The 26,869-nt window shown below is 39.9% G+C and overlaps 1 protein-coding gene across 1 annotated transcript in view; it reads left to right on the forward strand.

Moving 5' to 3' along the window:
• LOC139335032 (protein diaphanous homolog 3-like) overlaps positions 1–26,869 on the forward strand; it is a 161,588-nt gene that overhangs the window by 79,111 nt on the left and 55,608 nt on the right. The window contains exons 23-26 of the mRNA XM_070968415.1: positions 837–966; positions 9,617–9,741; positions 13,392–13,556; positions 22,582–22,717. Of these exons, the coding sequence (XP_070824516.1) occupies positions 837–966; positions 9,617–9,741; positions 13,392–13,556; positions 22,582–22,717 (556 nt within the window). The remainder of the gene's footprint in view (positions 1–836; positions 967–9,616; positions 9,742–13,391; positions 13,557–22,581; positions 22,718–26,869) is intronic.

The raw sequence follows: 26,869 nt of genomic DNA on the forward strand, positions 1-26,869 counted from the left end.
GGGGATACTGAGAGACATCTTGGAATTAGACTGTAAAAGAGCGATGATGGAAATTTATCAGAGAAATTGAAAAATTGTTGTGTGTAGAGGAGAGAGAGGCACAAAGCACAGGAGAGGTCATCACATTGTGAATATGTGTCTGCTGCATGAATATGAGACATGAAATCATCTCTAGTGCTATCAACATACATTTATAAAGCTACTGAAAGGGCTTGCAGAGGCCATGTTGTGCTGATTCTCAGGTTCACACTTTTATTTTAGGTGTATACTACAATGTTTACATGCTTTAATGTTCAAAAAACACTGCTTTTCACATACTAGCAATGCTGCTTTCTCTGTTTGACACTCTCCATTTCAGCTCCAGTACTCCCTGAGCCTCAGCTTCCTGATAAGCTAATCGTCTCTAATTGGTCAGTTCACACAGGCCTAAGCCGGCTCTGCTGTCCATGTTTCCCATCAGCTGTGCCGGTGATTTTAGCTTTCAGTTAGCTGCACTTCATTGTGAATATCACCACAATAACTGCCTCTTTAATAAAAACTTCACCACCGCACATATTTGAGGATGAGTCTGATCCATATTAGCCTCGGCCTCACTGCCCAGCTACAAATGTCAGTTTGGTCAGTTTAGATGCTGGTGTTGTCCTTGATCTTCGCTCCCAGTAACAACCAACTGCCTGCCTATGACATGTAGGCTACAGCGCCAGTTCACTTACTTTTTCTACCCTGCACTCCCCAATCAGAGCAGTCTGTTTGTTAATATTATATGAAGACTGAAGTACATTTTTTTCTGCCGTTGTTTTTAAATGCATGTGTTTGTGTTTTGTCTTTTACTCCAGCTAAAGGACACGAAGTCAGCGGACCAAAAGACCACATTACTCCACTTCCTGGCGCAAATATGCGAGGAGGAATTTCCAAATGTGATCAAGTTTGTTGAAGACCTGGAGCATGTTGACCGAGCTAGCAGAGGTAATATACAACATAACCCATATCCACAGTCCTCCTCGCACACACACGCACACACACACAAACGCACTGTAAGGGTATCCTGACAGTTTTGATATATTAGGTCGTCTAAAAACAGACAGATTTAATATCATCTGAAAGGAAAACAAAAGACATTGCTGTCTACCTCCACCAAAGTGCTTTGCATCATTTAATATGACTTTCAAAGCATGCAAGGATCAGTACTCCATTTATCAACTAACAAATACTTTGCTGTTAAATAATTTGATAACACTGCATTTACCTCCCACTTTTTGGGTGATTTTTTGCAGTTATTTTAGTTTCCTGCTCATGCCAATTTAAGTTTTTTAGCTCTCCCAGTATGCAGGGAGTTTCATTCACTCCCTGTCATATCAACATCCTTGCCGCTGTTTACCAACAGGTCTTTGTCAACTGTTCTTACAAATGCTAAATTACTAATAAAATAGGTAGAATATTTTTGAGCAAACAAAAAGCATACAAACAAGACACTCTTTTGTTTTTCTCTGCTTTGTTTTGCAGCTTTCTGTGACAAGCTCTGTCTGAAACTCAAAAAAGCCAGCCACTTTACCTTTGAGTTAAATGAGAAAAGCCTTTTATGTTGTCTTCTGTTCAGTGTGTTTTTATGCAACTGAAGGCATGCGATTAAAACTGAAAACTGAATAATATTTCAGAAATTTACAACACTTTGGCCCGTTGTTTGATGCTGGCCATTAAGCAGTATCGCCTGGCCTCAACTATAGTGATGGTATGGATAATGGCCGTGGTAAATGATTGGAAAGGTGAGCCTAATAAGACAATAATGAGCTGTGTGGGTTGTCCAGCCATATAAACGACAGATATCATGAATCTTATTTTAAAGTTGCTTCATTATAAATCAGAGTGAGATCATCAGCATCCAGACCAAACAAATGACTGTCACCTTAGCTCCTGCAAAGCATTGTTGGGGGGAAACGGAGCTCACAGCACCCAAACACATTCAAAGGAGATTAAGTGACCACCAGGGTGACATTATATGATATTGCGTTGCTGTATTTGATCAGTAGTGAGAGATCCAGGCATTAAAGAATATGGTGTGGAGAGCATAAAGGGCAGGCCCACACCAAGAATGATAACTGTAACTATAACTAGAAATATATCGTTTCTCATCTCCTGTCGTCTTTGAGGAATTTCACAAACCTGGTTTTCTTTTTGTTTCACTGCACAGCGCAAAGCAGTAACAGGTCATCGATATCCATTTTCCTGAGGTGTCGACACAGCTTGAGTGCGCATCATGTGCTTGGCGCCTCTGTTTACAGAACGTTGTTGTTCATCCGTGTGGATGAACATTCGTGATTGTAATGTTATTGTTATCGTTCTTGATGTGGACGACCCTTAATGCATAAACAGCCTTCAACAGGCAGTGCTCTTACCCCGACAGAAATGGAGCATTCTTCTTCTGTATTCCTCTGTTTCACTTTGAGCTTCACACTTACTTTTCTACTTTTGTAACTCTCTTGGGATTATTCTGGGATTAGATGCTTGTTGATTCTGTAAACATGCATTGTATTTTACCAGTTTAGTGTTTGATCTATGCCACACTCTGCTCATCTGCACTGCTGTTTGATACTAACATTAATCTTCTGCTGCAGCACATTTACAAGAGTTATAGGCTTATTTTTCAGGAGAATACTTCAGGTCTTGTCTATTGCTCCGATAAAGAACAATACGCAACAATAGATTGTTTGACTGTAGTTTAAGTTTTTCAGCTGGTTTAACATAAATTGACTTCTTTTTCTTAATGATGCACAGCCATACACACAAACACCTCACACACTGCCTTGAGTTTGACCAGTCTATCTAGAGTATGATAAAGGTCATAGGCAAGCAGGGACAGACTGGGTGATCAGAGGAGAGTCTGTCATTCTTTGTTCATGTTGCCATAAGCAGCTCTGAGGAGGATGCAGTGAGCAGCAGTCTGTGTACACTATGTGTGTGTGTTTACAACTATAAATGCATGTGAAGTCATACTCTCGCAACACATTTCCTGCTGCTCAAAAGAAGATTTTACCCACTTGTCCGTTGAAGGACAGGGTGAGGAGGAGAATGCAGAGCGAGGATGTAATGTGTGACTTTATTGTCTTTTTATTATAAGGTCCTCTCAAGCTTGTGTTGATGCTTTAACAATCGATGGATAATGATGCTCCTATTGAGTGTTTCAATTTATTCCAACTGTGCTGTGTGTCCACAACCTTGGTCAAGACTAAGATGCCGTACAAGGATTTGGATCTCTCTTAAAGCCTTGTCCACCTCCTTATTTCACGGACCTCAAGCAGACCATACATTTGCATTTATATAATTTGTAGTTTTCTTTCTCCATCACTGTCTTTCTGTTCCGTTGTACCATTATGAGATGCATACACTAAGCGTCTCATCTCTCCATATCTAGTATTCAGACACACAAATCCCATTTCGTCTTTGTAAACCATGCTCTTGAGTGGCTTCCTTTTCATCAGGCCTGACAGCCATTCGGGAGGCCTGAAGACACACTAAAAGGCTGCATTACATTCATAGACGCTAACCAAAGAGCTTACTTGAGCATGAAAACAGGGTTGGACGGAGGTAGCAGTAATGATTTACGCTTCTGTTGCAAAAGCTGCTGTCTTTTGACTGTGTGTAACACAGCCTTCGTTTCCCCCATTGCCAATCCCGTCTCTCATGGAAGCAAAACTGCAGCTTAGTTCAGGGTTCCTTTGTGTCTGCCTTCTTATTTCTGCCACTCTCTCCTCTTTTCAGCACTACAATCATTATTTCTCCTGACATGGAGAAACAGTCCTGGTGTTCTGCTTCTCTCTCTCCTTTTCTATGTATCTATCTATGTATCTTTTCACCTGTCTGTCAATATCTCTCTATTTTCATTTATTTATTTATATATTCTGGTCTGTCTCCCTGTCTGGTTTTTGGTCTATCAATCTTGCTTTCTGTCCTTTTTCTCTGCTATTCCCATTTCTTTTGTCCCTCATCACAAACGAACATGCAGCAGTCAGGCAATTAGGATGGTTTGTTGTGTGGTGCGTGGTGCTGAGTTTGATGTTGAAATCATGCAAACATGGAAACATATTAATCTGCTCAACCAGGCTATCTCAGCCTGTAACTCTTTAAATACCGCCTGTCAGCAGCAGAAACATTACTTGGAAAAATAAGTGTCGTAGTCAGTCGACACGTCTGCATACATTGTATTGTGCAGCGAAGACGGAAAAGCTGTTTTGGTTCATTTTCTGTTGAAGGCTTGTGGCCCAGTGGAGTCATTAAGGAATAATGTGAGGATTCAGCCATATTCGGATGGTGCTCTAATATGCAGTTCAAGCTTCGTTTTGTAGTTTTGCCACATGCAGTGTGAGTGATGAGCCTCAGGTCGAGAGTATATAGAATAAACAGTCTACCCTGCAACTTGCAGTTCAGTGACCTTCATGCTCTTTTGGTATATAGTAGGTGCTCCAGGAGTTCTTGCATTACAAGTCTCCAGTTCCCAGCCTCTGGCACCATCACTCTACTCACTCTTGTCTTTCAGGCTTTGGTGTCAGAGGGCTGATCTGTCTCTTAATTTTCATACATCAAAGAATGATGTATAGTAAAGCTCTGTGTGTAGCAGAGCTGTTTATGAGTATGCACGGTTGTGTGCTCCCCTCAGTCTCATTTATAGCACAGTAGGTCGGCTGAGTAATAAAAGGATGTCAATGGGGGATTTGACCTCTGGAAATTATTCCAATTATTATTCTTCTAAAACACCCTATATCTGTTTGCAGCCTTTCTGGACCACAGAGGCATTCAGGCCCCACTGCTCATAAGAATCACTCACACTCAACACACAGGAAGAGAAAGCCAGAGCGGAGAGAACAAAAGACACGGAAACAGCCTTTTATGTTTTATCTCGCACTCTGTTTTATTGCTATGCCACAGAGCAATTATATCACAATTCTTAAGTTGCATATGACATATGTGCGCTTACATTGAGCATCAGCATCATCTGTTTTGAAACACATTTCTGTGTCTTTAAGTAAATATTCCAGCTGCTGTCCCAGGCAGGTTTTCTCCTGAAGCGTATAACTCAACTGTTGTCACCTGCATGTCTCCTCTCGGTCACATGCCCTTGCACCTGGAGGAGCCTCATCACCAGAAACTTGCAGCTTGGACTGCTCTTCTCTGTTTTGCTCTGTGTCTCGCCCTCCCTTGCTCTTTTCTCAGTCAGTGCATCACCACAGGGCTTTAAACAGACTGCCTGTCTGGCCTTCTTCCACCTTTGCATGCCGTCCACACCTCATTCAGCAGATTCTGGTAGCATGGTAAACCTCTGGGAAACAAAAGGCAAAAAATTCAAATGGAAACAATGGAGCAGGTGTAAGTTTGTGATTGTTTACTAAAATGAATCTGTGTGTCGTACAGATCATATCAAATGTTGGTACAATGTCTGAAAATTATTGATTATTTAGTCAAAGATTAATATTTATGTGTTCAATAGAAATTCCCATAGCTTGCTTGTCTTAAAGCTGGTTTATGTGTGAGTGACAGCCTGCATTTTATGATTACATTCTAGTCTTTTCTTTTTTCTTTTTTTTTTTTGCATTTCGGTGCTGCTGCTGCTGCTGATGATGATGATGATGCTGCTGATGATGATGATGATGATGATGTGGATTTAGCACACCACCCACTTCATTGAGAGGAAGGACACCTGTCCTGCCTCTCATTTCATTAAAGAGCCCCTTTGTCTGAAAATATCATACAGTATGTCACTGTTAAAAGTTTAAGTCGTTTTTGAACAGGTTTGCTCTCTTCACATGCCACTGCATGCCTGACAAGCTGCATTGTATTTGATCAAATTATTACTTAGTATTATTACTTATTACCTACATATATATACACGTGTATATATACATATGTATATATCCTTTGAAAAAGTGATTGAATTATTATTAGTCACACCTTTTTGTCTCAATTTAATCAGGAATTCTTTTGAGATACTTTACTCTTTTACATCAGAGATCTGGTCATAATGGCAGCATAGAGTAGTTGGCACATAGGCGCATAAAAATGCACAATTAATTTGCAATATTCATGTATAACATCCCCGAGGAGGCAGGAGCGGCCGGACTCTGAAAAGATTAGAACCCATCTCTAACTTCAATACCAATAAATGTAAACATTTTCAGTTTTCAATTCCCTTGAACTAAACTTTGTTATTATTTTTGCAGTTTAACTTTGCTAGCTTGTGAAGTTTTTGTGAAATATAAGCAATTTCATTATATTTCTGTTTGGATTTGAGCCAGCAAAACATCAATTCTTTAAGTCATATTTTGTTACATCCTTTAAGATGCATAGTTGTCCATTTTGCAAGTCCATGGCACAGCTAAAAGAATGTGACTTTAAAGGGTAAAATAGTAATGTTCAAGTAAGCTCATAAAGGTCAGGGTTTACTTGAACACAGATAGTTTAAGATTTATTTATGACTGATATCCAGTGAACAATGTTACGTGATTCTACTTCTGTAATGTCTTTAACATTGGCCTGTCATTTTCCAAGCAGTTGACTGGACTCTGTCAGGATTTGTGTAAAAATCCTGGCACAATTTCTCTGTCCAGATTGACTGGGTGGTTTCTTACCAAAATATAAAATCAATGTAACAGTCAGTCAGTGCAGAGCAGTGGCTCTCTGCATACTGCTCCTATTGAGACATCATTGGTCACGATGTAGTCCGTGAAGTTTGTGGCATTTTCAGCATCTTTGACTGACTGTTAACAATTAGTGTCAGTGACCTCGAGAGATGGTGGGCAGAAAAAACAAGGGGAGATAGAATGAAGATAAACAGATCAGTTGCTAAGAGAGTAAAAATATGAAGTAAAGCATGCAATATACTGAAGGAACTGATGACATGATAATATGTCAGGTGCAGAGTGAGTGTTACATGGTGATTTTCTTTCATTCTTTTCTCTGTCAGTGCAGCGTGTTTGGCCTTCTCTCTAAATCAGGAATGGTGAACCATTTTCCTATCAAGGACCATTTAAATTTTTGTCACATCCTTTGAGGGCCATACACAATGGCACGCAGCGGGTTGGGGGGTTGTCACTGGCTATTGGGCATCACCTGAGAAGCTTATTATGCATATGCAATGGTGGTTGGGCAGGGTTGTTTTGGAAAGTAGATACAAAGGGCAACCATTTACTGCATACTGCTATTAGAAACTGAGTTCAATTACATCATATTAACTGCAATGAATGAATATCAGACAACCTTATCATACTTTAGCAGTTACCTTGTTAAAAAATATAAAATATTGTAATTAAATTGAAGCACCCTGTGCTCCACGGGGAAAATAATACAGCAAACTCCCTCTAAGAAATGTGACATTAATAGTTCCTTATGTGTCTGCTCTAGACTCTAGAAACAAGATAACAGCTGTCATACATCGACAGTCTTCCTGTCAGTTCAGCATCAATATAATCCATAAACATACACTGTATTCCGTGTAGACTTGACAGATTTCATTCGGCACTGGCGATGGTATAACTCCTGCCCTGATATCACATGAACCTCTGCGACCACTGGAGCTGGTTCTCTTTGGTGAGGCGTCTGAGGTCAGATGATAGTGATGAGTTTTTCCAGGTTTGGGTCTTGTTTTGACCAGAACTGAGTGTTGGCAAGAGTCAGTTTTGAGAAGAACTGCTCACAGGAGTAGGTTGTTGCGTTGCAGCTCAGTGATTTCATTGGTTGTTTGTTGTCAACATAAGCTGGATCCACATTAAACTGTGCAGCAAATATGTTTAATTCCTTTTGTTTGCTTTTCATGTCCTGAAGCTTCTCACCAAATGCCTGAAGGAGTTTTCAGACTCAGCGGCACATTCAGATGTCATAGCAGGCTTTTGTTCTTGCAGAGTAGGAAAATGCATGGTGTTTCCTCTTTCCAGTTGCACTCTTCCACAGCTTTAATTTCACTTCAAATGGTTTCGCATTTGAGAGCAGAGAGCTGAAGAGCTGCCTGGAGCTTGAGATTCAGCTCTGAGAGGTACTTAATGTCCACCATGAAGGTCAAATCAGACACTACCACTGAGTTTTCATGTCAGGTGCTTCATCTCTATGAATTAGTCCAGACAAACAGGCACTTTGGAACAATTTTACCTTATCTGGCACTAGGAGCCCTGCAGCGGCAAAATGCACTCCTTCACAGATTCTAGTTCTGAATGATGTTTCAGCTTCTTAGGTATTAGCTCAGTCACCTCAAAACTTGCCTGCATAACACTGCCTCTGTCAGAATGTGGTCTTATGAGACCACATCCAAAACTCCACAAGAGATTTAACTTTATCTAGACACATCTGTCCTCGCAGCTCATCTAGTTTAGCATGTTTTAGAGCCTTAATGATGTTCAAGATGAGCATTATTATCACAGCAATTGCATCCCCACAAACCAACTTAGGCAGACTGGCTTGTCAGGGATCACACAGAAGAACGTGGCTAGTATGCAGCCAGGAGGTTCCCCACCCCTGCTCTAAATCATGAGTGATAGCAGAATGAAAGAGAGTTTTGCTCTCAGCCAGCTGAATGTGTGAATGTGTATTTTTTTGTACATACATTCACATCATGAACTTTACCTGCAGTGAAATGACCATATTCACACTCCATTAAACTTAAGATTTCAAGAGAAATTGGACAACTTCAGCAACTGCAGAGTATTTGTAGCGAAGATGTGTGATTGAACAAGTGTGTATGTGCGTCTCTGGTTTGTGTCCAAGACAGTATGTTCCCATCAGTAAATGGGGTTTATACTATAAATTCAACGAGAAGCTTAGCTACACTGATGTTCTCTCTCTCTCTCTCTCTCTCTCTTTTCCTTCTCGTAAGGCATGTATTAGGATCAAGGGACATTTGAAACTACTTAAAATTAAGCAGCTTATGCTTTTTTGTCAAGCAGGGTCTAATCAGGGTAATTTAAGCCATACGCTATATTCACTGACTAGCTTATAGTGTCAACCATGACCAACTTAACAGAAAGTTAGGCTCAGTGTTCTCCTGCTCTCCCACCTGCATGATCCTTGCACCTGTTGGTAAGACTAAAGACAAAGGTGAAGGACGTAGAAATATTTCTATTTCAGCAGCCATTTCATACTTTTGGGCTGCATTTTTTATGTTATTGAATGGCCACACAACAGTTTCATTATATGAGCAAGCACAGCAGCCATATGCTGTCACTACAGTCTGTGTCTCGGTAAGGCATTGTGTTCTTATTTGAGTTTAATTGCTTGCGACATACGCATGAGCATTTAAGAGGCAAAGAATAATAAAGATGTGTATTGAACTTACCCTGACTTGATGTTTATTTTTTCCTCACTCATTGTTTATTCCCATGGTGTCTCCGGCACTGTGTGAGCCTACAATAAGCATGCTTTGCAATTGAGTTCTTTTTTATTTTTCCTGTTTTTTGCATTGTATGTTGCCTTTCTCTGATTCTGTCAGAGCTTCAAAATAATAATGCTATTGATTGTAGCTATAATTGAGTTGCCTTTTTTCTGCTACTTTCTTCACATTTCCTTGATACATGGGTGTGTTTCTGTGTGCTTTTATGAATGTGTGTTCTTTTGTGTCTTGATATATGTGTATGTGTGTCAGTGTCTGCAGAGAATCTGGAAAAGAGCCTAAGGCAGATGGAGAGGCAGCTGCTGCAGCTGGAGAGAGACCTGGAGACTTTCTCCTCCCCTGATGACCCCAACGACATGTTCTTCACTAAAATGGCTATATCCTTTACACATGCATGCATTCACTCACCACTTCAGGGAATTATTCAGTGGACTTACTGTAATGAATAAAACTGAACAAAAGTAAGAGGAATATTACTGGAATTTATGTGTTTAGTTTTAACAGTTCGATGCTGCACAAGTTGGCAAAAGACAAGGTTTTTAGAGTAGAACATGGAACTGAACTTGTGGTATAAAGGGAACGCTCAAGTCTTTGGTTGATCAAACACCCCATTAAAGACATCTTTACATTTTACATAATAAAATATTTGTACTGTGTCTCCCATCGCCTTCAACCTGGAAACTCAGATTTGTAAGAGTGATTCTACCCCTCTCCCTCCATAATGAAATTTTTCACCACTTTTTCACAAGGACTATCCATAACACATTATGAATCGCTCAAGGAAACAAACAGTAGAAGTATAATATGCTGTTAAAACAGAGAAGAGAGGGAGACAAGGCTCGTCCTGCCACCCTTGGTCTTAATCCTAGCAACATTTGCTTTTCTCTCCACAGTCAGTGACATGTACAAGTGATGAGTGGCATCCCATTCTTTAATCGGGGTTTTGTACCACTGCCCCTCTCAGCTCTTTTTTTTTGAAGGGGACTTCACACTGGGCAACTTCAAAATGAAGGGAAGGGTCAGAGAGGGAGAATCGAGATAATACTGCCTCCATCTTTCTGTCACTCTTTCTCTTTCACAGCATGAGTCACTATTGTATGTTCCCCAAGACAAAACAAGCGCAATTTAATATGTGTTATTCAGTTGTCAGTTTAGTTAAAAGTTAAAACAAAAATGCAAATTCACAAACACATAATTACATAATTTCACTTTGCTGTTTCATCACCCTCTTGAATATCCAGGCCCATTGCTGACAGCTGTCCATATTTGTTTGACAGCAGTGTTAATTATTCACTGTCCTCGGAGGTAGTTAGTGGATCAGGTTGACAGGCATGCCTCAGACCAGGTGTGTATGTGTGTGTTCAATAATAGACCCTGTACCTAGCCTCCTTCATGTAGTTTTGATCAATAGCCTTGGGGCTGGGGCACTGATGGCTTGTGCCGTAGTAGTTAGCAGAGAACTTGAGTGCAACACAGAGGTTCACTGAGAATGGATTTGACAGCTCTGTCTTTCACTGCTTTGCTTTCCAACTCCAGGTGCCTTGCACAAAATTTATAATCCTAGCAACACTGATTTTAAAAAAAACTCTGTCAAATGTGAAAATGAAATCTGAGCCCCACTGAAACCAGACAGCAAAAGTCAGCTGGGCACTCATTCACTTACAGCATTCACAAACTCACGAAGGCTTAACTGTGTTACCAACAATTTTTACCCCCTACCATCCATATGTGAACCTCACAGTTCAAACTGTGCTACTGTTTTTAGGACTTGAGTCCACCACACAGAGCTGAGACAGCAGAACCACTGCAGTTTGATTGGTAGCCTAATTAATACAACCTGGAAATGAGTTGTGAGCACCGTAAGATGAAGTTTTAATTTAACATGCGTCTGACTTACTGAAAAGATATTGATATTTGACTTTTGTGCAGCTTTGAATTGACAAAAGAGAAAAAGAAATACTAAAGCTAATCTATATTTGGTTTTTAATCAATACTGTTAATCCATATTTGTATAATCACGCTTTAGTATTTCACATTAGTGAACTCTACTACTGAATGTTGCTCAGTTATATCTATGAAGATTCCCAGTCATTGACATCATTGGATATCTAAAAGTACTAGATCAAAGGCAGGGGGATTTGCTCTTTTCTTCTCTCCAGACTCTTGACAGATGATACAATCCCGTTAAAATTTAACACATGGCGGCTTCACCTGCTACTGATGAACTTTGCAGGCGATGCTCATTATTTTGACAAGCAAAATCTACACTCACCAGCTAAACATGAGAAGCCTGAAGTGTCACATTAGTGACATTGAGAATTCCGTTATTGCTTCATGTGCCACTCGAGTATACAGTTACTGTGCTACAGGTCTAGTGTTACACTTCTGAATGTGAGCTAAGCTTGTGAAGCTGTCAGATTAGAAGAGGAGAAGAACAGGAGGAGAAGCATAGAGAATCGAAGAAGGCAATGTGAGGGGGAAAAGGATTGAATCAGAAAGAAAGCAAGAGTGAACAGGAATTCTTGAGAATGAGCTGCTGTGGTGGACCACTGCTTTCGATGGAATAGGGAAGAAGTCAGGAGATATTTTGTACCCCATGATACTTATCAACCAAGACTCTCTGATATTTCTTCTTTTCTCTCTCTCTGTCTTGCTCTCCTTTACCTGCTTCTGCTTTCCTTGTGCCTCTTTCTCTCCTGCTTCTGCCTTGGAAAGATATTACTGACAAGTCAATCTGAGAGCAGTGCCTATTGAACAGCTTTTACCCAGCTGTGAATAGGTAGTCCCATCCCCAGCCAGATTCAATGGAGGCCAGACGTCAAATAGCTTCATCAATTGAGCTATAATGAAGGGGCACAATAGAGTGGCTGCCCACATAATTGTGATACCACACACACACAGACACTGTTGCTTCTCATCTGCTATGAGACAGGGATGGTGGGGTCACATGCGGGACTGGTTGGCAGGGACAGCATTTTCTTTCTTTCTATTGATTTACACAGAAATTTACCAGACTTTTAAAAGAGAGAGATTGGTTCAAAATAACTTTCACTCAGATTTTATTTTATCATGCATCAAAAGCTTCAAACAGAATTGTCATGTGATGCCTCATGTTATGCCTTTGAAAACAGAATATAACACAGAAGAGCTAATATAGCTTAGAAATGAATTTCACAGTAGACTTGCTGAACAGCGTGGCCTAGTAGTAGGCATGGAGTGTGTTCGTTCTCTTGCTTTCCCTGTCACCTTGCACCAACTCTGATGCCTTACACTGACACAACCATTACATATTTGTCCCCATCCACACAAACATACCAGCACATCAGAGCTGTCCTTTGCTTTGCTAGATTTAATCAGGAGGACCTTTTAATGCTCTTCAATCTTGCATGCTAGTCTGTTTTGGCACAGAAAGCTGTTCAGGTAATCTTAAAGGCAGTAATATTTACTAGATTTCTGTGTGTTGTAGCGTATATATGTGTCTTTGAAGACCAGCTCTTGACACTATTCTTTGGACATTTTTAGGTGCAAAGATATTTTCGCTGGTCCACGCAGTAAAAAAAAGGGTAATTTTTAGAGTTAGGGAGACTAACAGACTTGCTCCATTTGGCACAGAACCGGTGCCAAGATCACCATTTAATGCAAATACCTCATTATCTTCCATGTTTATATTCACTGTGAAATTTGTTCTAGAAAGAAATCTGTGAGCTTTTCTACGAATTGTTGTATAATCTGTTAAAATGGACTTCCAAGTGACATGTGGCAGAGAGGGTTGAAGTTACATGTCAGCACAGCTGAGTCCAACTGCTGGGCATTTCTGCCTGATGTAAAGTCTTCAGTACATATATTATAAGGGTCTGGACAGAGAGGCATGTAAACTGCAATGTGACTGGGTGATGAAGGCAAACAACCATGGAGTGGTAATTCTAGTTTCCTGCATTCTGTCAAACAGGGGAGTAGTATACTTGCAACATTTAATGAACACTTAATGTGAGATGGATGTGTTGTTGACCTTGACCACCACCTTCACAGCTTCAGCAAAGCTGCTCGGGAGCAGTGTGGCAAACTGGTGATAATGCACAGCAATATGGAGACGCTGTATCAGAACATGCTGCAATACTTTGCCATCGATCCCAAGAAGACCTCTGTGGAGGAGCTGTTCACTGATCTCAGCAACTTCCGTTCCATGTTCACTGTGAGTATACAGTTAAAATCAAATTATCATTTGATTGTGATTTGATATAAAAAGGAATCATCATTAATGCACCTTTAATCACGTTACAGCTGATGTTTCCCAGAAATGTCGTTGGTTGTTAAAATAATTTATTAAAATTACAGGTAATAGAACTTAAGCAACTCTACCTATTAAACAAAGAGCTCTTGAAATGCCAGTTCATGTGAACTGGTGTTCCACAGTTAGTAATTGTTTTATATTATATCATTTTTGGAAATATAGGCCTGTTTTACCTCTTTTCTTTTTAAAGACATTGCTGATTTAAGTAAACCTTTAACAGCATCAAAATAATTAAGTTGGATTTATTTGTAATCTAACTATTGTTTATTGTATTGTATGGTCGTCAGCTAATACTCTAAACTTGAATATATATATTTGAATTAAAAAAAAATCATTGGATTATGATGATTAATATTTGAGAAAAAAAATCAGCTGGATCACCAAATGCACTGGATGATAGACAGGAGTTTCCGTCGTCCACTAATTAACTAATTAATTAGTTTTTTTACAGGGAAAATCTCTTAAAGTCTGATTTATTTAGATATCTAAATGAGTTTTATTTCGGTTTTGACGTGTTTGAATGAAGTGTGTTTTATGGTGATAGAAAAACTGGTTCTGTGAATGCAGTCTGGCTGCTTTGGCGAGAGCGATACAGTGTCTGTTTCTGGTTAAACAAAAAGGATCTTACTCTTAGACAAAGAGGTCTGTCTCTCTAGGCATACTTTCCATAATATTGTCATACAGTTAGAATAACAATCTGAGCCTGTCTGTGGCAAAAACAAACATTTGTAGTGGACATACACTGACGGTTTGCTGATGTTCGGGGGGATTATGTCGCAGCATGTTTCGTGGCTGCCGGCTGCAGTGCTCTACTTCAATACTGGAAAAACTTCCATAATCAGATAATAAGTCTCTGGATTTCCTTGCCGTTTCTCCGGGACGTTGAAATCTTTCAGGACACGTGGACCGGCACCAATTGGAAACCCTGCGCACACCGTCATTTTCATTGATTGGAAATTGAAAAGAGCACGGTACATAAGGACATTATTTAATTTGTTTATATTGAAATAATATTCAAGCAGGATGTCTCTCAATTTTGGTTTTCCCTCTTGTAGACATAATGCACAAATCTGAATTTCAAATCTGTGTGTTTTTATTGAGAGGGAATAATTAGACATCATTTTTGGCCATTTTTGGCAGCCATACTGTAATGTAGAGTATTGTCGAGTGTGCTGAATGGATGTTTGGGCACAGTTTGAAACATTTTCTGTTTTTATTCATATACTGAACCACAGGTTTTTTTTTTTTTTCTCGTTTGATTCTCACATCAGTGTCCTGTGGTTTAATGCAAAGCAGAACAGTGCCAGTCCTACGTAGTCCAGCCCAGACATTTATGTCATCACTGAGCTCCGTGGCCTTATCAGTCTGGTGCTACTGTGAGCTGTGTTTAATCAGCAGGATTAGTGGCACAGGCCACTGGGTGCAACAGATAATAGTAGCTAATTATCCGACTGAAGTTCCTGCCCTGCTCCCAACTTAACATCTACCTCACACACACAAATGGATTTCATGCCTCTTTGCCTTTTTTTCTGCATAGTCATTAGTTATGCTTTAGATTTCCGTGTACTCCAAAGCCTTGTACTCCTAAAATCTAAAGCTTAAAATCCTGTCTGCCTGCCTGAGTGACACCCTTGTGTGTCTAATGTAGATTTCCTGCGTATTGTGCACAAATAAAGAATGCTGTATACTAGAGATCAACTGATTCTTACTTAGTAATCAAGGAGAGCGATAACTGATTGATATTGCAATTAAAATTAAGTCAATGAATCAACCATGGTTTTATAAAGTTAAACTAAATAAAACTAATACAACATAATCTTTTATTGAAATTTGAATCTGTCTCTCAGAGTTTCTCTCATAGTCCCTGTCCTCAATTTGTAGTCCCAACTCAGCAGAAAGCAGTGGCGCAGAAAGCTCTCAGCATGCTCTCCAGTGAGATGGCTTCTGTTTTTCTCATAAATTGCTATGGCTACAACTTTTGGCATTTCAGTGCTGTAACTGGGAAACTGCGCATACATGTCATCACAGAAATATATCACAAGATTGTGATATTTAGTGCACCTTTAACAATATCTGCTTCCTTTCTTTTGAAATGCAGCTCTGCTCACCGCCTCGAGCACCTCCAGTCTGTGAATGCGCTCCTCTATGCCCGTCTGTGGCACAGTAGCCTTCAGTGTTGATAGGCTATTACTTGTTATGTGTGACCAATCGGTTGCTGCAGGCGGGACATTGAGAAAGAGTGCAGTGTGGTGACTACAGACAGAGAGGAGGCTGTATCAGAGCCAAAGTAGTACATTTTTAAATTTTTTTTCATCTTCATTTGCATAAAAATTCTGAAATGCTGAATAACTGAGCCGATAATTGGCAAGGTTGATCGTCCATGTGCATCCTTACTTACAGCTCAATCTGATATACAAAGTTTTTCCTTGAAGTGTAAATGTTTCATTAGTCCTGCCCTCTTCCTTTCTTGTACCAAATTCACATACTCACACATGTCGTGATGTGCTGGCTGCTGTATGTGGTGTCTAATTTGAGACTGAATCTGTATTTAGACAGTCTTCACAGGTTCAGAGAAACACAGTCAGAAAAAAAGGCTCCCAGATGCTTTGATTTTAGCTTGGCTGTTCCTCTGTTTCTTATTTTCTTTCTCTTATGCTATTGATCCCAGGACTTCGCTGTGCTGTGGTTCTGTTCCTTGCGCTAATAGCCACAAGCCAGTTCACCACTGTCTGTACTCAGATATCATACCTATAGTGAATGATAAACACCTCGGTATGTTCTCGGGTTGGGCTACATGATATATACTGTTCAATTGTATAAATGTGTCCCCGGTAGAGATTTGGGAATACTGTTTCCACTGAAAGAGCTATCCTTTCGTATCTCTGCTATATATTTGAGGTCTATATAGCAAATCGAGCGAATCCAGCTACCTCGCGACGGGTCATGATTTTGGCTGCTTACCACGTTCTCGCCTGACATGAGAGCAACACTTGGGGGCAGTAATGCACCTCTAAGCTCATTTGCCAACCACCGCAGAAGAGGAGAGTGACAAGACAACACTGAAGATGAAAGTGAAATTGTAAATACTGAGAAGCAGACATCCCAGTCAACACAAGATGAGGGAGAAGAACCTGTTATAAAATTGAATTCAGAAAATCAGACAGGATATGGTTATTTTAAACCATTTCTTAATTCAGTTACAGAACAATTACTGTATCATGATATATACAGTTAGAGTGATATGAAATTACATAAGCCATAATAGAAGATTTCCTACCCCCGTATGTTCTATATATTAATTTAAGGCCAGTTAATAATAATAATAATAATAGTAATAATAATAATAATAATAATAATAGTAATAATAATAATAATAATAGCAATGACAAGAACATATACCATACACCATTGCAAATGCGTTCTATTGTAGCTGTAATCCCTTTCTTTTTAGCTCCATTTTCAAGCTTGAGTTTTGCACTAGCCTTTATGTCCTGACCAAACATAACTGTTAATGACTGTGCCAGTGAGAGGTGAACAAGCCAAGTGTTATAAAGACTAGCATTATATGGTCAAAACTCCCAAGGCAGCTGTTTATTCCCCCGTGATAGGTCAAGGTGTAAGCAGCTTACACCCTCAGCTATTCGTTCAAATGGTCACATCACGCAGACATATCTTGGGAGAAGCCAAGGCGAGGTCAATGAACATAGGCGTACAGTAAATCTCAGCACCGTAACCTCTCGGTCAAATCTGTGTCAGCATTTACCCTGCTGTGCCAAGGCCCATGCTAATGGGTGCACACTGTCTCTAGACCAGTGCCTGATGTGAACTGAGACTTAAACTGTGTGTGCGCGCGTGCATGCATGTGCGCATGCTCGCTGGCTCGCACACACGCGTTTGTTTGTGTGCGTATGTCATTTTGTGTTGGCAATTTTTTATAGGGAAAGCTGCTTAGCTTTTTCACACACAAAGACATACACACACACACACACTCGTACACACACCTACAGCATGCTCAGTCACCCGTAGGAAGGAGACCCAGGGCGAGGCCGCACATCTGACAGGAATCCAATTGAGCGTGTCTAATGGCGGACATCCAGGAGAGGAGGAGGGGGGAAGCAAACCTGCAGTGATGAAGGAGGGTGGAGGGCAATTTCCTCAGAGAGCTGGTTCTCTCTCTCTCTCTCTCTCTCTCTCTCTCTCTCTCTCTCTCTCTCTCTCTCTGTCTCTCCCTCTCTCCCCCCTTCCTTCAGCTTAACATTACAGTAAAGGTGAATTCTCAGATGGCAAAACTCACATGACTCTTCTTCTTTTTGTAGTTTCAGGCTCTTCTTCACTATCTCTCAAAATCAATGTTCCTTCAGTTCTCTTTATTTTTCAGTATTCAGATAATTCTTTCCTTCAATATTGAATTCAGATTTAAAAGCAGGTCAAACCTACCTTGCCTGTGCTTTAAATGAACTTTTTAAGTTGCTGTGCTCAGTTAATGTCCTCACTGACTCTTTTTTTCCTTTTATTTTTCTCATAATGCAAATTGGTTCTGTGATTGAAGAAGACAGCGTGGCCTTTTTGTGTTGGCTGTGATCATATCAATTTTTTTTAACAAGGATGTTTTGATGTAATGTTCTTTAGCTGCTCTTTTTCGTGTTCTACTCTCTTTGTGAAGTTTAAGAGTGATCCTGTCTTAAACAGGCCCACTTGTTGTATTGACCCGTTATTGACTAATCATTGTTTTCCTGGGCTGCTGGCAGCAGCGAAGGGTTCAGGTTTAAATGAGATGTCATTTTGCCTCTGCAGACTTTCTCTGTGGATCTGCATAGTCATATTATTGGAACCATCCACCACTTGTTCTCAGCCATGCAAGCAACATTCAGACCAAACTCAAAATCCTTTGGATGGATGGATGGATGGATGGATGGATGGATGGATGCAAAATTTTGTACAGGCATTCATGATCCCAGAGCATGAATCCTACGACTCCCATGCCCTGACTTTTCCTCCAATGCCACCATGCAGTTGTTTTCAAACGAAAAATCCTCACAATGGATGGATATTATGGAATTTGCTACAAATATTCAAGGTCCCTCAAGGATGAGTCCTAATGGCTTTGGTGACTGTCTGACATCATCTGTAACACCAGCAGCTCAACGTTTTCACTTATTCAGTGGAATCTCAGCTTCTATGTAATGGATTGGCATAATATTTTGTACAGACATCAATAATTAATAGGTGATGTATCCTGCCCACTTTTATGATCTCCCGACTTTACCTCTGTTAGTTGAAGTACACTGTTGAGGTACTTTGATTACAAAAAAGGTGTATGTAGCTGTTACTGATTACAAAGTGTTTTACGTGAGCTATGTCACTAACGACTGTCAATAATAATAACAAAATAAAGAACAGCAACATTTAAGTTTTTTGGGACAGTAGTGAAAAAAGTTATTTTGGGGCTGTGGGCTATAGACTATGAAATGAAATGACAAACCCTTCAGTCAAACTTAGATTATCTGTAAAACCATTGGCCTACATTTGTTAATATCAAAGTGCAGCTGTCATTTGCATCATCGGTTTAAAGGACATTTTGATATTTAACCTTGTTTTTGTTTACAAAAGACAAACTAATCACACATCTTTAACGAGTTTTTTCAGTTTAAAAATATATGTTAAACATTATCACCAATCCAGCCTACGAGGCTTTTGTAAAATGACTGATTTCGCCAATAACTCGATTGCCGCCTGTGTAAACTTTTGTGGCTGAGGGTAGCGACAGCTCTATTTGGTTGTTACAGTGTGAGTGTGTTTACGTTCCATTTTAGTAATTGAATTTGACTTTTTAATGAGAGAGCTGCTTGATAGTGAAGAGTGGAAAGAGTGTCACAGTTTTGACTAAGTTCACATTAATCATCCATCACAGCTGTCTACTTGTAGCTTGCGATCACTTAATTGCTGAAAATGTATTACGTGTCAGTACTCTTGTTCTTCCCTTTTCTTTTTCCTAATTCTCTCTGCCTGTAATTTACCAGATTGGATGCCCACCAAGAATATAGTCATTTGTGAACCAATGGTTGCCACGAGCAACCGACAGTTTCATTCCATCAAATCAAAGTTAATTTTGTGGAGGACTTGGTTTCATTTAAAAATAGAGCTCTGAATCGTTTCGGTGTGTTTCAGTCATTTGGTATTCATCCAGCCCTTCGTCTCTTCTTCAGCACTTTCCTCTTCTCCTGAATTTCTATAAAGCTGCTGAGCGGCACACATCAGTGTCATTGCCTGCTTTTGTCTTTTTATGAGAGTCAGTTTAAATGAATCTATATATGCCTGTTAAGCTGCCAACGAATCACCATATCCTTGTGGTCTGTTTATCAATAAGAAAACTGTGAAGCATCTTGTAGATAGGATACACCCGACAGTAGGAGTATTTTTGACTTCTCATAGGCAACCCCTCTCTGCTATAGAGAACAAAGGATTCAAGTATAAGGTAAGAGCGGTGGAGCCGTGTCAAACTGTGATTATTGTATACTCTTCCACCCGTACTATTAGTTTTTATTTGAGTCTCTTTTTCAAGTGGCTTGCTGATGCTTGAGTCGACTATGCTTATTTGCTTCGAATTCAAGTTGACAATATCATTTGCAGCAATGTCACACGTAGGCAGACTTAATGAGAATCTGTCATTGGGCTTTAATAAGAAACTGCCCCTCTTTGTTGTGGGAAGTTTTCCATATACTTCACAGTTTTCGTAGTGTGTGTGTATGTGTGTGTGCATGCGCCATGTATTCCTTATGTTGTTGGGACTTAAATCTGTTTACACTGTCACATTATGGGGACTCACCTTCCTTATGAGATCAAAATGCAGGTCCCCACAATGTAAATCTTTAAATTTTAGGATGAAAACTGGGCTTAAGGATAAGGTGAGGTTAAGTTTAGGATAAGGGTTAAGATCTGGCAAGTAGTGGTTTTGGTTATACTTGGGGTAAGGCTCGAGAAAATCAATGTAAGTCTATGTATTGTCCCCATAAATTATGTATACACGACTGTGTGTGTGTGTGTGTGTGTGTGTGTGTGTGTGTGTGTGTGTGTGTGTGTGTGTGTGTGTGTGTGTGTGTGTGTGTGTGTGTGTGTGTGTGTGTGTGTCCATTCATGTTGATTTGGCATTACTATTCTTTCACTGACCTGCCTGTCAAGCCTGGGCTGTGTGAATCATGCAAGAGGAAGGGAGACAAGGAGGAGGTGGGTGTTTGATAAAAGCCCAGACTTCCTTGCTTTAAGTGACTTGCTATTGATCAGGATGGCAATCATGCTCGCACTCTGTTAAATCATATGCAGCATGTCTCCTGGCTGTGGGATTTTTGAGCTATCGGCACCATCGCATGAGTTTAACAACTCTTTGGCACGGACATTATAGAGCCTGTACCTGTAGTTGTTGATGTAGTAGATAATATACCTATAAAATAATTCTTCAGAGACAGCCAGGATTGGATTAATGACATTTTGTGACAGGTTTAGAAGTTGGTTATATTAGCTTGTGCAAATGTCAATAATATTAAAAGACATTCCTGTCCCAGGACCAAATAGGGACCACTGATGCTTGCTTGCTGTATAAGCTCCTCCAGTCTCCAGACTTGTATTTGAACAGTGAATGACAAGTGATGCTCCATGCCAACCAATCTCTAAGAATGCAGTAGATTAGGGGAAGGGACTGTGGCCCAGACACTAAAACTGGAACTTGGTGCCTGTGGTTGAAATGCAGGTGAACTATGTGGATATGATTTTATATAATATTTCAGTCATTCAATTCAAAGGTTTTCTCACAATGCTTGAACATCACTAATTCATTTTTGCAGTCTTTTTGCTTTTAACAGAGGTATCTCCACACATTTATTCAATTTTTTGAGTAGTGATTGCTATTCAGAAGTACAGGAGGAGCGCTTCTGTTCAAATCCTTGGAATGATGAAGAGAAAGTCTAAAGGCATATGACTCTAATTTGCACTGTGCATAATACAAATGCAAGAAAGTAACTGTAATCACTGATCAGACTTTTTTTAAGCCGCATGTATGAAACCATAAACACATTTTGATCTCCTAATCATATTTCATGTTTAGGTTCATCAGAACATACACAAAAGTTGCCTGAGTATTCTTGTGATTTAATTCAAATCTAGCATTCGACTTTGGTATCATATTGTCAGACTCTGACAAATTCAAATGGTTTTAAGTAGATTATTGTTGATCAACAGTTGATCCTCAGGTAGTGTGGTAGACATCAACGTCACATCCACCCACACAGCAGCACCTGTAAGCTGCTTTCAGATAAGCAACTACTGTACACACTGTTACAACTGAATTATTCTGTTGTTGGCATTGCTTTTGAGCTCAGCTGCTAGTAGCTGACTGGAAAAAGCTGTCTCACTGACCCCAACACATCCTGTATACATACAGTGGCCTGATGCTTACATTTTTTCAGTTTTATCTTTGCTTTATCTCGTAAGGTGATGCTACCAGGGATGTAAAAGAGAGAGCAAAAAAGCAGAACAGGCCAAATATTAAAACCAAATCTTGACAATCTCTAAAAATATAAATAAATATTTTGTTAATGTGCAAGAAAGAATCAAAATTAGAACAGAAAATAATATTTTAAGTCCAGCAGCTTCTTTTCAGGACATTGTTTCATCACCGTTTTGGATCTCTAGTGTCTGAAGTGCCTGGTATCAAGTTTGTTTGTGTCTGCTATGACGAGGAGGGTGCAATACACCTTAGAAGCTAACTTCATCCGACTTTAATGGTGCCTGATAAAGACATCTGTGGGGTTTGACAGCTGCCTCTGCGTTTGACAGGTTCTGCACTACTGTAATTAACCCCATTTAGCAATCCGTCTTGTTTTCTCCTTCTTTTTGCCTTTCTCTCACTTTCGCACTTTCTCTCCCCACACAGCAAGCACTGAAGGAGAACCTGAAGCAGAGGGAGTCGGAGGAGAAACAGAGGAGAGCACGGGCGGCAAAGGAGAAGGCAGAGCGTGAAAAGCAGGAGAGACAGCAGAAGAAGAGGAGGTTGCTGGAAGTCAATGCAGGTAGAGACCGTTCAATCTGCTTTGCCTGTCAACGCTTGCATCATTAAGCCCTTTACAGGGCGCTGTGTGCTAAATCAATCTGGGATCAAATGGTGTAAGAGATCATTCAGAGACAGTGACTCTCATTTATCAAGAAAACACAAGTCCCATTTAATGGATTGGAGGAGACGCCTATTTTCTCACAATGCAGTGTTTATCTTTAGGGAAAATTAAAACCCACATCTACATGGAAAGCATGTAAAATCAGTAATGCTACAGATAATTTAAATGCAAAATCGTCAATTGTGTTAAAAAACCTTTTTTAAAAAATATGTCAGTTCATGTCAGTCCCAAAATTATATTAATTCTGACCAATTAAACTATTAAATTTAGTTTCCCAGATAGAAAAAGAATACATTATCATACTAGTGTGTACTACATGGTAAAACACAATGTGTAATGTTATGAGGGCAACACTGATGTTGTGTTGTTTTCACTGATGTCTGGAGATTTTAACAAGGCAAGGTTATTCATTGTGTAGCACCGTGCAAATTTCAACCTTGGAACTTAAAGGTAATGTTGTGATTATTGATTGGTTATTGATCTAAGAATAGAAATTCACTTCTTGCTTGACCTCTCTTGTGAGGTCAGAGCACAAGGCCAGTCCAGAACAACATTCATCAGGACTGTAGGGTTTCAATGTTTTGCTATAATACAAAAGATAGACAACCGTTAAAATGACCTTTAATCCGGGTGACTTGGTTAAAGGACAGCCTCTAAAACCACAACTCTCCCAATGAGTTACAGTCTTTGAGTGAGCAGAGCGAGGGTCTGGAATTAACACCCACCAAGCCCCAAATGTGAGTAGATTTTCCATTTAGCGAGTGAATCTTGGACGGCTATCCGCCACATTGGTGGGTAGATGTTAGGGGAAAGGGACTTCATGGTGCATTCAGGTGTTAAAGATGGGAAAGTTTCAATGTTTTTCTTATTTTCTTTTGTTGAAATACTTAAGTCTATACCTATTATTACTTTCTTGTTCTTTCATTACCGCATTTTCAGTAATTAAATGCTAAAATCAACAATATCCCATTTAATTCTACATTTTTAAATAAAAAAAAAAATCTAATAATAATATTATCAAATTATTATCTGTTGCCCTGCAATCGACTGGCGACCGGTTCAGGGTGTACCCCGCCTCTCGCCCATTGAAGCTGGGATAGGCTCCAGCCCCCCGCAACCCCGAAAGGGATAGGCGGTATAGAAAATGGATGGATGGAAATTATTATTTATACTAAGGTTCTTAAGTACCTCTGTGATTATTTTGAAGTTGTTTTGCTGCAGCATTTTAATACATACGCAATACCCAATATGCATTTCACCAAAGTCTGTAAAGGGTGATGGTTTAACTGGTAAGTTTGATATGAAGTCCACAATCAAATTGGCTTTAATACCTTTACATCAAGTTTTACTATTGCATATTGACACAAGTCTTGAACCCGGCCACAAGCAAAAGGTTTAGTGTTCAGATGCTTAATTGTCACCTTGTTTGCAATAAATAAAGTGTGAATCTAAAGACTAAAGAAAAAATCAGTGAACATGTACAAATAGTTAGGCTTAAAAACTGTATCCTAATTACTCATTTTTTCTTATCCACTGACTTTAAAAATATAAACAGCATGTGGGGAAGATGTCTCAGATGATTTACACCACATCAAGACCAACATTAGCCCTGTGTGAAAATAAAACCCTCAATTATTTGACTGAATGAATCAGGGTGCAAAGCAGGCCCCACGCATTGTTTTCGCACAGTTTCGGTCTAAACACCTGCTTACATGTAGCTCCTTTTTCCATGCCAGTAGCACAGATTTTGTCTGAGCTGGTGAGTAGAAGTACCTTGTTAAAGATTAACTGTTATCATCTGTTACTGAGAATAAGTGTAAACGTTTTCAGGCTTTATGATCAATATGTTGCTTACTGATAAGAGAATGCCGGGCTGCGTAGAGGCTGAGGCATCTGGTTTTGCTTTGAAAATATGGCATTTTGTTATCAAAAACATGTTGAGTCTCTTTTGATGTTCGCCTTCGCTGGGTGAATAATTTTAGTGATTGAATCCTGTATTGATAGACGTATGATTTCAATTTTGCCTATATTTCAGCCAGTCCTTTGTAAAGCATGTTTGCATTCTCAGTAGATGTTTGAGGAGTTTTCATGAAGACCTCTACATAACCAGTATGTTATTTTCACTGTCCATTGCTGTGGCCCTCGGGGATAATGTTGCTAGATTGATAACACTATTTACCAGGCATGTTCAGACAAATCTATGAAGAAGGAAATATCTACCTTATGCTAGAGCATCTGGTTCCAACTGCCAGTTGTTTTTTTGTTGTTTTTTTCCCTTCCCCTTTGGAGCAACACTGATGCCAGATACTTGTTCAACAGTGCAGCCTCCAGACCCACTTCCAATACCAACGCCAGGGCTGGCAGAGCAGTTGAGCTTGGCAGTCCCAGCCCTGCACCAACATCTATAGCTAACATGACGATGCCAGCCACTGTAGCACTCCTGTAGACATTAGAGTGCAAGTCGAGAGCCACCATGCTCCATCCAGGCCAAAGTACTGCTGTGGGCATACTATCTAGCCAAACCAAGGCCCCTCTAAGCATAATACAAACTCTCCCATTTTCCTTTACTCTGTTCTGAACATTGCTCAATTGTCACCATTTGTCACAGAGCCCCTGAAGTTTTACAGTGCTGGGCTCATCCAAATGAAGGGCTGTGTCCAGTTGAAATTAATGAACAGGATCCTGGTAGTATGTCAGTCCAGTAACATGTCCTGTATCTCACCCTCTGTCATGCTGTGGTTATCTGAAAATACCAGCAACAGGATTAAAGCCAAAAAATGAACTACCACCAGTAGGCCAGCGTTATATGGATTAATGTGTTTATATCAGGGAGGCTTGTGGCAGCACCATGCTGTGGGGATGCTTCTCTGCAGAGGGACCTGGAAGAACTGTGTGTGGAAGGTAAAATTAATGCAGCAGAATCTAGAGAAATCCATAAAAAACAAACAAAGAAAATAACTCAAAACCTTGCTTCACTCTTTAAGAGAACTGTGTCTTGGCCCCTGGGTGGCCAAATCAGAATCCAAACCACAATCAAATCAAGAATTGGTGGTAGGACTTGAAAATGGCTGTTCACGTGCAGATGCTGTTCAACTAGACAGTCTGAGAAAAGAATGGGGCAAAAATTCCAGTTTCCAGATGGCAATACCCTGTCCACATAGGCACAATGCTGTCACTGCTGCCTGTTCTAAATAATAGCTTGAAGGAGGTGACCGCTTACTTAGTCAAAAATGTGGAATTTAGATCCCTTTGTTTTCACTTTGGCTTTAAGTGTCAGAGAAAAGATAAAAACCGTCCATCCACTTTGTTTCAGTGTAGTAAACCAATAAAAAGGGACTTGCATAGTTTTTGTTGGTGCTGTACATTTGTGCCCTTATGTGAATTTGAACGACTATTGCGTGTTTTGTCTGAAACTCAGTCAGACTGACTGCTTTGGCTTCTTTCCCTTGCGCTTGTGTGTTGAGTTGTGTTTCACTGCAAACTTTTCTTAAAAAAAAAAGTAGTTCAGAAATAAGGAAATCCTGAGAAAAAAAAAAACTTCAGCCAAATTTTGTCAGAAAGGCTTATACAAATATGCCTAGAGCTTGAAATTTATTTAGATACGCTCAAATTAAGATAAAGCTAAAGGCAAACTCACTGACATCCCCAAGAAGTGATGTTTCTGGCAATGTATGACATACACGCGCACATGCACACATACATACACACAGATTGTTGGGATGAAATGAATATGTGATACAGATTTTGGCATTGTGCTGCCAAACCAGGACAGGATTTATTCATTCTCTCTCTCTCTCTCTCTCTCTCTCACACAGTCTCTCACTCTGTGTCTCACTTTGTCTGTCTCTCAGCCTATTTATTAACTAAAGAGCTTTCTCTTTGTTTGTCAGGGAGGATTGTCCTCAATGGAGATTTTCTGTGTAATCATCTGATTATCCATCAATTCCCTAAAAAGCCCCAGAGAGGCTGCATATCCACATTATGGTGAAGGGCACAGCAATGAGAGACAGGGGAAGGAAGGGGGAGGGTTTCCTGGAGGAAATGATCAAA

The sequence above is a fragment of the Chaetodon trifascialis genome, chromosome 1, assembly GCF_039877785.1.
Source record: "Chaetodon trifascialis isolate fChaTrf1 chromosome 1, fChaTrf1.hap1, whole genome shotgun sequence".
NCBI classification, from domain to species: Eukaryota; Metazoa; Chordata; class Actinopteri; order Chaetodontiformes; family Chaetodontidae; genus Chaetodon; species Chaetodon trifascialis.